The sequence below is a fragment of the Narcine bancroftii genome, chromosome 10, assembly GCF_036971445.1.
Source record: "Narcine bancroftii isolate sNarBan1 chromosome 10, sNarBan1.hap1, whole genome shotgun sequence".
NCBI lineage: Eukaryota > Metazoa > Chordata > Chondrichthyes > Torpediniformes > Narcinidae > Narcine > Narcine bancroftii.
In genome coordinates, this window is record NC_091478.1 from 14703684 (window position 1) to 14717771 (window position 14088).

At 41.9% G+C, this 14088-nt stretch overlaps 2 protein-coding genes across 5 annotated transcripts in view; one reads left to right on the forward strand and one right to left on the reverse strand.

Moving 5' to 3' along the window:
- ccdc186 (coiled-coil domain-containing protein 186) overlaps window positions 1-3861 on the reverse strand; it is a 124299-nt gene extending 120438 nt beyond the window's left edge. Inside the window, exon 1 of the mRNA XM_069899982.1 lies at window positions 3129-3861. The gene's annotated coding sequence lies outside the window, so the exon portion shown is untranslated. The remainder of the gene's footprint in view (window positions 1-3128) is intronic.
- vwa2 (von Willebrand factor A domain containing 2) overlaps window positions 3286-14088 on the forward strand; it is a 126104-nt gene continuing 115301 nt past the window's right edge. For 2 of the 4 annotated variants that reach the window (XR_011345356.1, XM_069899990.1), the window contains exons 1-3: window positions 3549-3780; window positions 4321-4436; window positions 8777-9164. Coding sequence is in view for 3 of the 4 variants with exons in the window: in XM_069899990.1 (XP_069756091.1) it covers window positions 8786-9164 (379 nt within the window). In the remaining variant the exon portion in view is untranslated. Of the gene's footprint in view, window positions 3445-3548; window positions 3781-4320; window positions 4437-8776; window positions 9165-14088 lie in introns of those variants that run through there. The other 2 variants (XM_069899987.1, XM_069899989.1) reach the window with 2 other exon arrangements.

Sequence of the window (14088 nt, forward strand, 5' to 3'; positions counted from 1 at the left end):
GCACAATACTCCAAATTTGGCCTCACAACTTTAACAAAACATCTCAACTCCTGTACTCAATACTTTGGTTTATGAAGGCCAATATACCAAAAGCTCTCTTTACAACTCTATCCTCTTGTGATGCCAAATTCAGGGAATTATGTACAGGCCCTCTGTTCCACTGCACTCCTCAGTGCTCTATCACTTACTGTGTATGTCCTTTCTTGATTTTTCCTTTCAAAATACAACTTTGAAAGTGTGCAAAATTCACACTTGTCTGGATTAAATCCACCTGCCATTTTTCACCCTATTTTTCCACCTGGTCCAGATCCCTCTGCAAGTTTTTTAAAATCTTATTCGCTGTTCACAACACCTCCAATCTTAGTATCATCTCCAAACTTGCTGATCCAATTTACCACATTATCATCCAGATCATTGATATAGATGACATACAATAATGGGCACAGCACTAATCCATAATGTCCTTCACAAGTCACAAGCCTCCAGTCAGAGAAGCAATTATCCACCACTACTCTCTGGATTCTCCTGTCCAACCATTGTCAAATCCAGTTCACTACTTCACCATGAATACCTAGCGTCTGAACCTTCCTGACTAACCTCCCATGCAGGACCTTGTCAGAGGCCTGACTATAGACAACACCCACAGCTTTTCCTTCGTCAATTTTCATGGCAACCTCTGAAAAACTCAATTAGATTGGTTAAACATGACCTATGATGCACAAAGCCATGTTGACTATCTCTAATCAGTCCCTGGCTATCCACATTGTATATCCCATTTCTTAAAACACCTTCCAATAATTTACCTACCTCTGACATCAGGCTCACTGGCCTATAATTTCCAAGGTTACTTTAGGAGCTTTTTTAAACAATGGAACAACATGAGTTACCCTGCAATCCTCTGGCACTACACCCATGGCGAAGGACATTTTAAATACTTTTGCCAGAGCACCTGCATTTTCTACACTAGCCTCAAGGTCCAAGAGAATATCTTGTTAGGCTCTGGGGATTTATCCACCCTTATTTTTGTTTTAATCTCTGTCTCACTGCTTGTTTTCCTTTCTTCTCACGACTCTGCATAGGATATGGCAGCCAGGGCATGCGTCCTGGGCACCACTTGAAGGGGAAGCCACTATCCTCGCATCGCTCCTAGCCCTGCCCCCTCCCCCAGCAGCTAACTACTGACATTTCAGCAGTGGTTTGAATTGTTTACCAGGTTTCAACGCAGACCAGAAATACCAGCTATTTGCATTGTCAGTGAAGACTTGCTCTCAACTCCTGATAGGTGACCATCAGGAAATGTAGAGCTTTGTTGGCAGTGGGGTTAAACTTGGTGGCTCAATTTTTCCTCAAGAACTGCTTTCATAACAATGTATTGCTGTGAGGGGACCCAGGATGTGCCAAACCAAACTGCAGCAAAGGCATGAAATTGAACTGTATGAAATTTAATGGCAATGGAATGGCCAGAAGCTCCTGTTCCAACCTGGTGCATTACAGCTGGATATGGGGGAACTACAGGTTTTCTTTCACTATTTCCATACGGGAATTTAGTATTCTTGATAAGAAAACATAAATGGTGTCAGTGACTGTCTTTTATCATGTTTCTTTGATAAGCGAGAGTTGGCCTACACCAGAGGTCCCGATGCCCGATTCCAAATCCTCCCCTATCCCCAGTTGGAGCCAGGGTTGAGAAGGATGCGCACTGAAGGAGGAATTTGAGCTTCGGCATCTTCCTGCTTCTCTCCCATTGGGTGCTCAGCGCTGAGAGTCACCTTTCCACCGAAGGTAAGAGAGGACGCTCACAGGGATGGAGACAGCCATTCAACACCTTCAACTTTGGCTGCTCCACTTTAGCCTAGGGAATTCTGCACACTGCTTTCATTCAGAAAATTCTGGCTTTTAAGTAGGCAGAAGTTTTTTTAAAATTGAAAACTGTCATGTTTTTAAAGGTGTTGATTATTTTCCAATATCTCAATATATGCAGCACAACATTGGATATAACTACAGCAGCAAGGACAGAAGGCGAAGTGGAACATACAAACTCTGTACTCTTAAAATTTCACCTTTGAAGATCCTCCACTTACCTTGCAGATCCTTGCCTGAAAATGATTTATCCTAAACCATGCTTTATAAATCCTTTCTCATTTCCTAAAAATTGGCCTTTCTCCAATCTAAACGGAGGCCCAGACCTATCCTTCTCCATAATTACTGGTAACTAGAAACTAATGGCATTATGATCTCCAGACCCAAAATGTTTATTCTGTACTTCTCTTACCTGTCCTGTCTTGTTCCTTAATAGGAGATCCAATATTAAATGTTCATGAGTAGCCATACTAATAAATTGAAGGTTTTCATTCAAGAATACAGGCTGTTAATTTTAAAGAGATATTTCCCCCTCCCCATGTAGAAATGAGGGGAACATCAACAAAATGTTATATGTCTCGGTGCATTAACTCTATTTTTAACCTGGACATATTTTTTGAGAAGGTTTGCTTCCTGGAAAAAAAAATTGAGATATAATTGACAACTTCAAGCTGAACAGAGAGAATTTCAGATTTGCTGAAAGTCGGAGAAACATTAATTTTTCTTTTGGTGCAATTTAATCGCGTAATGATGCTGGCGCTGCATTAGTTCAACTGGCCTAAAAATGTTTTGCCGCTGATTTTTCATTTGCCCTTAGCATCTGAGTCCTCTCGCATCAGTGTCCCAACAATAGTCGCCCAGCGTTGATGAATTCCAGTTGCCCTGAGAGCACTTTTCCATCGTCGCAGTGTCCTTTTGCCATGTTCCTGAATGACTGCACCAAGACCAGCAGGGAAGAAGTCCAAGTGCAAACACATTTGCAATGGTTTCGCTTGCTTAAAATACTTAAGATATGACAAAAATAGGTTGTATCTTTAAAAAAAAAAGTCAGGGAAAAGAATCAGGAGATTTTAGTGACCTGCAGTCCATAACTCCATCAAATCCACCCAAAGGCGTTCAAAGTTGTGCAGTGTTACTGAATCCTGAGTGGGGAGAGCGAGACCGAGGGGGGGGGGAAATAAAAACTTTCTTGCATGGAACCTGTAGCCCAGTAGGTTAATGTCTTTTTTTAATTTTGTGCGGGAAGCAGGTCGCTTCTAGGTTCTCACCTTCGCCCATCGACGGACCTGCCCGATTCGCCCACGCACTTGGCGGCAGGAAGCAGCGCACGATCCGTCGACCTGGGCCCAGAGGCGCCGACAACTCTCTGGGTCGACGGGCTGAATGGCCTCCCCCGCCCCGCCCCCTTCCCACGGGCCCCGTGACCCTCAGGTGGGCGTTGGGAGTCCACCGGGCGCAGCCGCAGTGGCAGGGGAAAGGCTCGCGTCGACGGCCCGTGCCCCCACGTGATCGGGCGCCGCGGGAAAAAGGGCGTGCGCTCGGAGCCGACGAGGCTGTTCAGTGCGGGCCCGACGGCGGCAGCAGGTGGAGAGGGGGAGAGGGGGAGAGGAGGGAGAGGAGGGGGGCGACCATGAACGTGGGTGAAACGCAATAGGCCGCGCCTGTCTCCTCACCATCGAAAGGAGACGTTGAGGGGGAGGGGCCGGGGAGGGGCCGGGGAGGGGGAGGGGCCTGAGCCCTCCTTCACTGGGCCGGACCTTGGCCCCGCCCCATTCGCACGCAGGTGGGATTAGGCCTCCTGTCCCCTGCTCAGTGCGGTCTCGGTCAGAGTCCCCGCGAGCTGAACGTCGCGCCATCACGAAGCAGGAAGCCAAAGGCCCCCTCAACCCGGAAACCCCCGGCTGGCTCACGTCCAGGCAGGTGTGGGAGGAGGAGGAGACGGACCAGGGCTTCTCAGCCTTGATGAGGGATCTTCCCGGGAGGGGGGGCGGCCTGCACAGTCCAGCGCGGTCACACTGAAACCATCACACCTTGTTGAGTGTTGGTGCCAAGGGGGGGAGGGGGAGACATTGCCCCCCCCCCCCCCCCCCCCTATATGAGATATCTTGTGGGGCAGCTAGATATCTGGTTTTAGGCTGGACAGTTTAGCTATCCTCCATTTGTGGGGCAATGTTTCTTGGATTGGAGTATTGGGGCCACTAGCGTAACTTCCATTGGAGGGGGTAGGCCCTGGTACTCCAATCCATTGCACTGCTGGCACTAGTGCATGCATGCAAGAAAAAATATGGCTGTGCATGGCCTATAGATCCCGGGGCACCGCACTTAAGTACCGACCCCCCCCCCACCTCAGCTGAGCTTGTCTTGGAAAGGCAAGTTGTGCCCCCCACCCCAGTTACCCTAATGCCTCCCACTAAGACTGCTGCATCCCTCCCTTTCATCACCTTCTCATTGTTCTTGCAGGTTCCAGCATCTTTTTTTTGGAAAAAAAAGAGTTGTAATGATATACCAGGCTGCTGATATTCCAGAATCTTTGATGTAGTTGAATTCCAACATGGCAAGTGGGAATACACAATTGAGTAAGTAATAGTGTGCATGAACTTTGCATTGTTAGTTTGTACTCCAAGGAGTCCTCCCAACTTTGTCGTAAATGTGACTCCAGACCCAGGAAGGTGTGCATCTACAGCAAGCTCTTGGGTTCAAAGGCAATTTTTTTTTCACCAAAATGAACTTTATTCACAATAAAATGAATACAAAATAAAACATTGCAAGCTCTTAACAATCTTATTGCCATTTAGTCCAAACATTGTTTTTATACATTGTAGTGTTAGCTAATTCATTTTGCTATTGTGGCACCCTGGAGTGAGAACTTGCAGCTCCTGGATACCATACTTTGAGGACTCAGTTCAGGGAAAGAGTCACTGAACTCTTCCTACTACTGTTGAACAAATATGTTTCATTGGTTCTGTGGTTCCCTGGTGTATGTTTTGTTAAATTTCACAATGGTGTAGTTGCCTCGATCTTGCTGGAACAGAAGTCACTTTGGACTAAGGCTATCAGCATTGGGGGCATCAGAGGGAGGATAAAGAAGCACCTTCACATCCATCATATCTGTCTTCCACCCCAATTTCTGAGACACTGTGGTCCCTCGTCCAAGGCTGATCTGGTTTCCTGCCGAGATCCAGAAAAGAACCAAGATAGACAAAGTATATATTCTGAGGAATATATGGTTTAAGGTTACATGCGACTGCAGTGGTTATATATATTTATATGAATAAACTGATACAGGATTGCCTGAGGTTAAATTTTAATTCAACTGGTTGGCCAAAGAGGCCTGGATTTTAAAAAAAAAAAAAAAAAAATCTGCTTAACAAATTATGGATAAGACTGGTGGAAGAATAGTAATTTTGCTTTTTGTCACATAAATTTGATAGCCTGGATAAATTTTAACTGTGAGAATCATTTCTGAAATCAGGCTAAGGAAATGGGACAAACTATGGACAAAAGTGATGGGGCACCCCCGGTATAATGTGTTAATTGTATCCAAAGTATGGTAAAGAATTTTTACAACTGTTGACAGCATTAACAAATAGATGATGGGAGAAACAAGGTCTGTATATGATATAGAAAAAGCAAGACAACTGCTATAGGGGAAAAATGTAGGAAAGAAATGGAGAAAGCATATACAAGAATGGCAAAAATTTAAAGAACGGAGCTGGAGGGAAAAATGTAAGTTGTAGAGGGTTAGTGTTATATACAAAGGAGGATGCACCTAAAGACTGAGAAGTCCTGCAGGCTGAGTGTGAGAGGGATGACAATCGGGGGGAAGAAAATCAGAAAGAATGAGAGCACAGCCAGGTGCCAGATGAGGACAAACAGAAGGTGATAAAGGAAGACCCTAGGGATCCAATGTCAGGCATGGCGACCCAGTTCTTGCAGAATGATGGGTTGAGGAATCAAGATTCCTTGTGGGCAAGACCACCCTGATATATAGCCCAGCAGCCACATCCCATGCCCCATCTCTTGCTATTTACGAAGGAGGAATAACAGCTAAATGAGGTTTCAGACTCTGCTTTGATGGAGAAGAATTTTTTTCATTTTGGAAAAAGAAACAAAGTTTTCCACCACCTTTCAGGCTCTTGAATTTTGTTTGTGTGACGATACTGTGCAGGGTGTGAGGAAAAAGGGGATTTAAAAAAAAATACTCAAACAGAAATTTGAAACCTGCCCTCCGGAGTGCTTCACTCATAATGGAATGAATTTTTTTTATGAACATACTTCAATTTGTCTGAAACATTAGCGTTTTGTGGAATAAAATTGCCAGGCACAGATTACAGATCAATTATCAATTCAACGCAAAAGCTAATTCATGCAGCAGCTTCACCCCTATTGGATATTAAAGTGACAGTCAAGAAATATTGATAATAGCCCACAATGTTCCTGACGGAAGTAAAAATCCAATGGGCTTTGTTAACTAAATCAGATAACTCAAAATCTGTATGGTACTCAACCCCAGGACTTCTTCCCCCGCCCCAACCCTGTGCCATTAAATTTTGATTCTTGAGGAAAGTGCGCAGTGCAAACAGTAGAAAATCCCACACTGTTGTATGAAGAGCTCAGACAGCATCAGCCCCAGCCAGTCGATCAAATAGTTTAAAACAACTTGTTGCCTGGAATGCAAGCCCCTCCCCAAAGAAACTGCGCAGGAATTTTGGGAGCACTTTATTGTAGCACACCAGAGTTATGCTACAGATCAGACACTTAACGATGACCAGCCCTTGGCTCAATTTAATGCAATCCTTATGAATTGCTTACCATAAAAAAAAACTGCATCATTGTTTAAGATGAATTTAAACTGGTCAGATAATGGTCTTGCTTGACATGGGTGATGTAGTATAACTTCAGGAGGATGCACCTATTAATTTAATACCTCATATGGGGGAGGATGTGCCAGAAATCCAGAAACTGAATTATGAACCATCCCTGCCGGACAATTTATGTACCTAATGCAATTTTTAAAAATCTGTACTGCTTAATTACGTACATGCAATAATTGACTAAGGAGGGAATGGTAGGAGTGGCACACTAATTTGACAAAAGAGACACAGACATAGGAATTCTAGTCATCTACTTCCTCAGTGCTTCAATATAATTTTTAAATTGAATTTTGTGTCTGCTGATTATTTTAATAGCATCTTAAGAAGATGGCCAAGCTCATTGACGGTGACTCCCTGCTGGTGTTGATTTAACCTTGAAAAATTGCAGAAAAATTGTTTAGGTTTTCAAATTAAAGTTTGGAAATCAACATCAAAACTTCATTTTTTTTAATGGCATTCAGTAGATCATTATACTGCAAAACTTTGACAGAATATTGTCACTTTTTTGCATCTTCCAGCTTTATTTTTAAAATCTCAGTCTGCTTCAGATACCTTTTGAGCTCATCTTGCATTTATATATAAAAGGGACAAGTAACAAGGTGATTAAATTCTTGAGCCTGTACATTCACAGGTCCTGAATGCTGAAAGGAAGGAAATCCAACTGGAAACAGCGTTACCTGGTACCTCGTCAGATAAGGAATTGAGAGCGAAAAAAGTTGCCACCAGAATGGAAGGGCCTCTTTCAAGTGTTACTCTCTACACCCACATCAGTAAAGGGACAATCTCAGGGAATACGTCACACTGACTGGGAAAAGATTGGCCCTGGAAAAAGACACATGACATATCAGAGGACAAGCCAGAGCTTTCAAGGCTCCTGAGTGGCAAAAATGGACAATTACCATACTTAAGGGTTTTTTGGGCTTTGTTTTGGGCACCCTTGTAATGACTAGTTTGATGAAGGAAAAATAGACCAAATCGGATAGCTCGTTGGGAATGGCACGCCAATACTTTTTTATGCATATTCTTAATGTATGTTAAAATTATGAATTTATATCACTATTGGACCTGTACCCATATACCAACCCATAGTAGTCAAGCTGTTCCTTTTGCTACGGACATTAATTAATGAAAAACGTGTGAAGCTGTTTCCAATTAGTGAGAACTTGTAAAGCTGTCTGCAGGCATCTAACCAAAAAACTATAAATCAGCACTTGGATACTGTACTTTGAGTGAGGACTCAGTACAGGGAAAGAGTCATTGAACTCTGCCGTGCTCCCTTACTGCTGCTCATTGAACAAATAAACTTGTATGTATAATTGGTCTTCTGTATGTTTTGTTGAAGGCATGGGCTGACTTTCCCTCTATCCTTTTTAAAAAAAATTAAAGAATTCCCCCCCCCCCCCACCACCCTCCGTACTTAAAACACTCTATTTTTCTGTCATCCATATATCTCTAAGAATCTCTTAAATTCCCCCAATGTTTCAGCTTCCACCACTATTCCTGGCAATGCATTCCAGGCACCCACAACTCTGTGTTTATTTTTTTTTAAATTACCTACCTCTGATGTCTCCCCTCTGGTGTTTGCTGATCCTGCCCTTAGATCCTTGGTCAGAATCCATCTTCTGGTCCAGTCTGTGAATTCGTTGGATTGGAGCATCCAGTATGTTCTCTGTTTACTAGGTCTCGGTGCAGCAAGTAACTGGGATGTGTCTCACCTGTCTCTAATAAAGTAACCTTGCCCTAAGGTTGTCAATTTTATGTTCTAACTTTTATTTCTATTTATTTTCTAATTTTACTTCATTTTAAATCTCAATAGCAAATCAAATAATTTATAAGATTTTATAACTACTTTCAGATGAAATGCCATGGGAAAACTCCCCTGTTAATTTGATGCTCAGATTTCTTTGCTGCAAGTACAGTGACATGTAATGTCCCAGAGCACAAATTCATACTTTAACATTAGCAGAGTTTTCCAAAATTGGTTTCTGTGATCAGTGTAACTTACTTCAGATTTCTTATTTTTTTCTTATTTTGACTTTCAGATTTTTGAAATGCAAAGATTATCTTCCAAGGAAATGACTGAAATGAAAGTTGGCCGTTTCAAATTTGATATGGCAAAGACGGCCCAACTGAAGTCAGAAACGGACATTATAAAAAAAGACAATATTGAAACGGAAAGCATTTTGGATGGTGTCCCTGATGTCATTAGTGAACGTTTACGTCCTAATTTTACAGTTAATAAATCTTTATTAGAAAGTGGCTTGCCTAAAAAGAGAAACTTTAATTTTTGTGAGCGAGTAAAGGAATACTTTGCTGATCCTACTCACCAGTCAAATATGATCAGATTTTCTGGAGATGGAATCAATAAAAAGAAAGATGGATTATTGCAACAACTGAATGGAGAAATCCAGCAAAATTTTCACATTGAAGGTATTAATTGCTTATATATTCTGTTTGAAGAACTTTAATTTTAATATTTTAACAAAATAAGTCATGTATTGCATTTGGAACCCAAGCAACATCAGAAATAAAGTGGATGGCCTTGTAGTACAGCAACAAATAGGCAGGTATGATATTGTAGCCATGACAAGAGTTGTGGCAATACGATGGATGTCATTAGGAGGTGAATGTTCAAGGAGAAACAGTGTATCAAGAGGATTAGGCAGATAAGATGAGGGAGTGGCTCTGTTATTAAGGAATAACATAAAATCATTGGAAAGAGGTGACATAGGATCAGAAGAAAAAGAATAGTTGTCAGTTAAGAAATGAAGCTGTTGGCTGTTACATACAGACCTCTAAACAGTAGCTGGGATGTGGACAACAAATTACAATACCAAATAGAAAAGGTGTGTCAGAATGGCAATGTTATGGTAGTCATGGGAGATTTTAACATGCAAGTAGATTGGAAAAATTGGGTTGGGGCTGAATCTCAAGCGAGGATTTGTAGAATGCTTACAAAATGGCTCTTTAGAGCAGCTTGTTGTAGAGTCCACAAAAGGATTTGGCACTGTGTAATGCACCAGAGGAGATTTGAGAGCTTCAAGTAAACTAACCCTGAGGGGGCAGTGATCACTATAATTTAGTTCAATTTAAGATTTAACAAGGAGAAACTTGGGCAATTGAGTTCAACAGTTGCAGACAAAGGGTTTGAAAAAGGAGACTCAGCAGATAGTGATTGATTGGGCAATCGAATTTAACAGTTGCAGTCAAAAGGGGAATACAATTAAAAATGACTTGAATGTGGTTAGTTATAAACCTTGAGAAATGAAACTTTTAAGAGTTTTTATTCCAAATTATAGTTCAGAGTCTTTAAAAGTTTATAATAAAATAGACACACATGTATCCAGGAAAATTTTCCTAGATTGAATTGAGCACACATTTTCCACAATTAGAGGTGAAGGAAGCAATGAGTTCTTTACAAAGTAATATGTCCCTGAATTTTATAAAGAATTCAAAGACATATTGATTCCTATTTTTATGGAAATGTTAGATCAAGCATCAGCAATTCATACTCTCCCAGCTGAATTTTCAACTGCAAAAATTATTGTGATACCAAAAATGATAGGTCTATATGATGAGGTTTTTAAAAGTCTCTCTTTTTTTTTGGCTTGGCTTCGCGGACGAAGATTTATGGAGGGGGTAAAAGTCCACGTCAGCTGCAGGCTCGTTTGTGGCTGGCCAGTCCGATGCGGGACAGGCAGACACGGTTGCAGGGGAAAATTAGTGGGTTGGGGTTGGGTGTTGGGTTTTTCCTCCTTTGCCTTTTGTCAGTGAGGTGGGCTCTGCGGTCTTCTTCAAAGGAGGTTGCTGCCCGCCAAACTGTGAGGCGCCAAGATGCACGGTTTGAGGCGATATCAATGTGGCAGGCACCAAGAGATTTCTTTAGGCAGTCCTTGTACCTCTTCTTTGGTGCACCTCTGTCACGGTGGCCAGTGGAGAGCTCGCCATATAACACGATCTTGGGAAGGCGATGGTCCTCCATTCTGGAGACGTGACCCATCCAGCGCAGCTGGATCTTCAGCAGCGTGGACTCGATGCTGTCGACCTCTGCCATCTCGAGTACTTCGACGTTAGGGATGAAAGCGCTCCAATGAATGTTGAGGATGGAGCGGAGACAACGCTGGTGGAAGCGTTCTAGGAGCCGTAGGTGATGCCGGTAGAGGACCCATGATTCGGAGCCGAACAGGAGTTCTTAAATGCAGACTATAAAATTCTTGCCAAAATACTGGTGTATAGAGTTACTAAGTTATTGCCTAAATTACTAAACATGGATCAGACAGGATTCATGAAAAAGAGACAATCAGCAGACAATGTGGCTAGGCTAATTAGTAATACATTTAGCACAAAGAAGAAAAGATCTTAGTGTAGCAGTGGCTCCAGATGCAGAAAAAGAGTTTAATAGACTGGAGTGGGGCTTCTTGTTTAAAGTGTTAGATAAATTTGGATTTGATCAAACTTGTTTAAACTAGATCAGGGGTTCCCAACCTTTTTGTTCGTCTGTACCCCTTGGGCATTTTTATAAGTTCCCGTATATCCCTAAAAATTAAGGATTTAAAAAAAAAACATTGTGCAATATGACTGCAGATTACAATACCATGTATTGTACAGTAGTGGTTATTCTCTCAGACCCAATGTACCCCCTGAAAAGTGCAAATGTACCACTGGGGGTACATGTACCCCAGGTTGGGAACCCTGAACTAGATTAAGGCATGATATAACAATCCTAAAGCAAAAGTAATAATTAGTGGGCAAAAGACTGATCCATTTCAACTGGCGAGATCGAGCAGACAAGGGATAAGCAGGATGAAACCCTGTAACCTTCTTTCAGCGTTGGCTTCCAGAGACCCTGGGGAAGGAGAGTCTGGGGCAATCGGTAGAGATTGAGAGAGCCTATCCATCCTCCCTTGCGCACCCGGGCCACGCTCGGTACTGGTGGAGCTATTGCGTCACCAGGACCAAGAAATAATTGGGGTGAAAGTGAGGGGAAGTATTCTTTTATCCTGATATGTGGGACCCCTCTGTGTCAAAGAATGGAATTGGAGCCACTGAACAGGGCAGCAAAGCAAAAGGGGTATGAGTGTATAATTACATACCCGGCAATATTGAAGATAGTAATGCCAGGGTGGGGGGTGGGGGGAGAGGGAAAAATGGCTCAATGGTTTGTTAACTGGCAATTTGTAACAATTAAGAACATAAATAATGTTTATGAAATAATAATAGTAAAGAATGTAAATGTCTGGGTGTAAAAGTAGAAAGGAAGAAATGCAATAAGGAAAATGGTCATGGAAGGTGGGTGGAGAGGAGACAGATGGGTAGGAAAGGCACAACCTTTAATATAGAGGGGGTAGTGACAATGTGGGGGGGGGTGGGATTCAGTCACCAGTGGGGGGAGAGGTGGATGGGAGAAATATGTATGGTTTGTCAGTTGTTTCAGTGTACGGTGTTGTATGTTATTTTCTTTGTTTTTGTTTTTCCTTTTGTCTTTGTCGTTCCCTGATTTTCTGAAGGATTTGTTGCACCCCCGATGAGCTGGATTGGCTAGCTGGAAGGAGAAAATTAGGTGGATGGTAGGGGCGGGGGGAAGCTGCTGAGGTACGGGGGCATGAACGGTGGAAGTCCTTAGGGCAATGATTAATAGTACAAAATATATTGGGCTCAATGTAAATGGCTTGAACAGGCCTGTGAGGAGGAAAAGGATCTTGGCACACATCAAGAAAATGGAGGTGGATCTGGCCTTCCTCCAAGAAACACTCAACAGAATGGGAACACCAAAGATTATAAAGGGGCTGGGTGGCTCGGTCAGGTGATAGCCTCCTCTTTCAGCTTGAAGGAAAGGTGGGGGTAGCAATCCTGATAGGAATGAGTATTCCATTGAGGGTGCAAAGCATGGCCACAGACAAAGTAGGTTGGTTCAAAGTTGGTTGTATGCTCTGTGGTTCTGCTGTTTATTCTGTTGCAGTGCAGGCTGACTTCCACAATATAGCTCAAATCCTTGGTATATCCTGCAGAGATCTGCAGTCACTTGTGATGCCTGCTTTTCCTATTTACATTGTTAATTCTTTTTCATACTCTTGTGATCTGGATATTGAAGGGAGTGTTTTCAATTCTGTGCCAGACCTGCAGTGTTTAATATCCTAGAAATACCAGTATGTTTGGGGAGAACAAATACTATACCTACATTTGCAAGATTGAGTTTTCTCTATAGGTTTTGAGCATCAGTGTGAAAATAGATTCCACATAAAGTATAGCAGAGAATGGGATGATCTTCAAAAAATTCTATCATTAAGTGTTCTCACAATACCTGAGGTGACGTCTTATTCAGAGTCTGCTGTTATTTTAGGGAACCACTTTTTATAAAGAGCAGATGAGATAAAGCGATTATTAATGCTTGTGATTTTAGTGTATCAGGCCTGCAAAATTTGTCCCAAAGCTTTTTTGGGATGTGGTTATTGTCTAATTTTTTAATTGAATACTTTTAATAGTTATTGTCTTTAAATGTCAGGATTTTAAAGGGCTTCACATTTGATAAATAAAGATTGTGGGGCTTGGACTTATTAACTATCTTTTTAAAGCTTTTCTCTCAACAGGATTTGCTCTGGTTTTCCTTTGTGGTGGATAACCTTATGTTGCATAATACCAGGCCTGCCTCTCAGGATTGAATGGACATCTCTGAGAATTTTTTTTCTCTCGGTCAATCAGAATTTGTGCTGGTACAAGATAGTCAGACAGGAAAATATATTCTGTTGTTTCATTGAACTGGACAATAAATTTTTTCACAATGTTTGCTTCCTGAAAAACAAATTGGGGATTATGATAGACAACTTCAAGCTGAACACAAAGATAATTTCAGATTTGCTGCATCATGTGGGAAGTTAGAGAAACATTAAATTAACTCAGTGGTTCTCAACCTTTTTTAACTCACATACCACTTTAAATATTCCCTATGCCATAGGTGCTCTGATATTAGTAAGGGATTGCTTAAGGTGGTATGTGGGTGGCAGAAAAAGTTTGAAAACCACTGTTTTAATCATACCTAATTGACTCATGTACACATTTTCATAACTCCAAAAGAAATGGGCCAACGACTATTTTTCTCAAGCAAAGTATTTCAGTAATAATTGGGTCTAGAGCAGTAATTCTCAACCTTCCCTTCCCACTCACATGCCACTTTAAGAGATCCGATGGCTTAGGGATTACTTAAAGTGGTATGTGAGTGGAAAGAAAAAGGTTGAGAACCACTGAGTTAACTTGTATTGAATTTAGCGTGTTTTGTTCCATAATGATACATTGCGTTAGTTCAACTGACCTAAAAATATTTTGCCGCTATTTTTCATTTGTACTCAGCATCTGATGC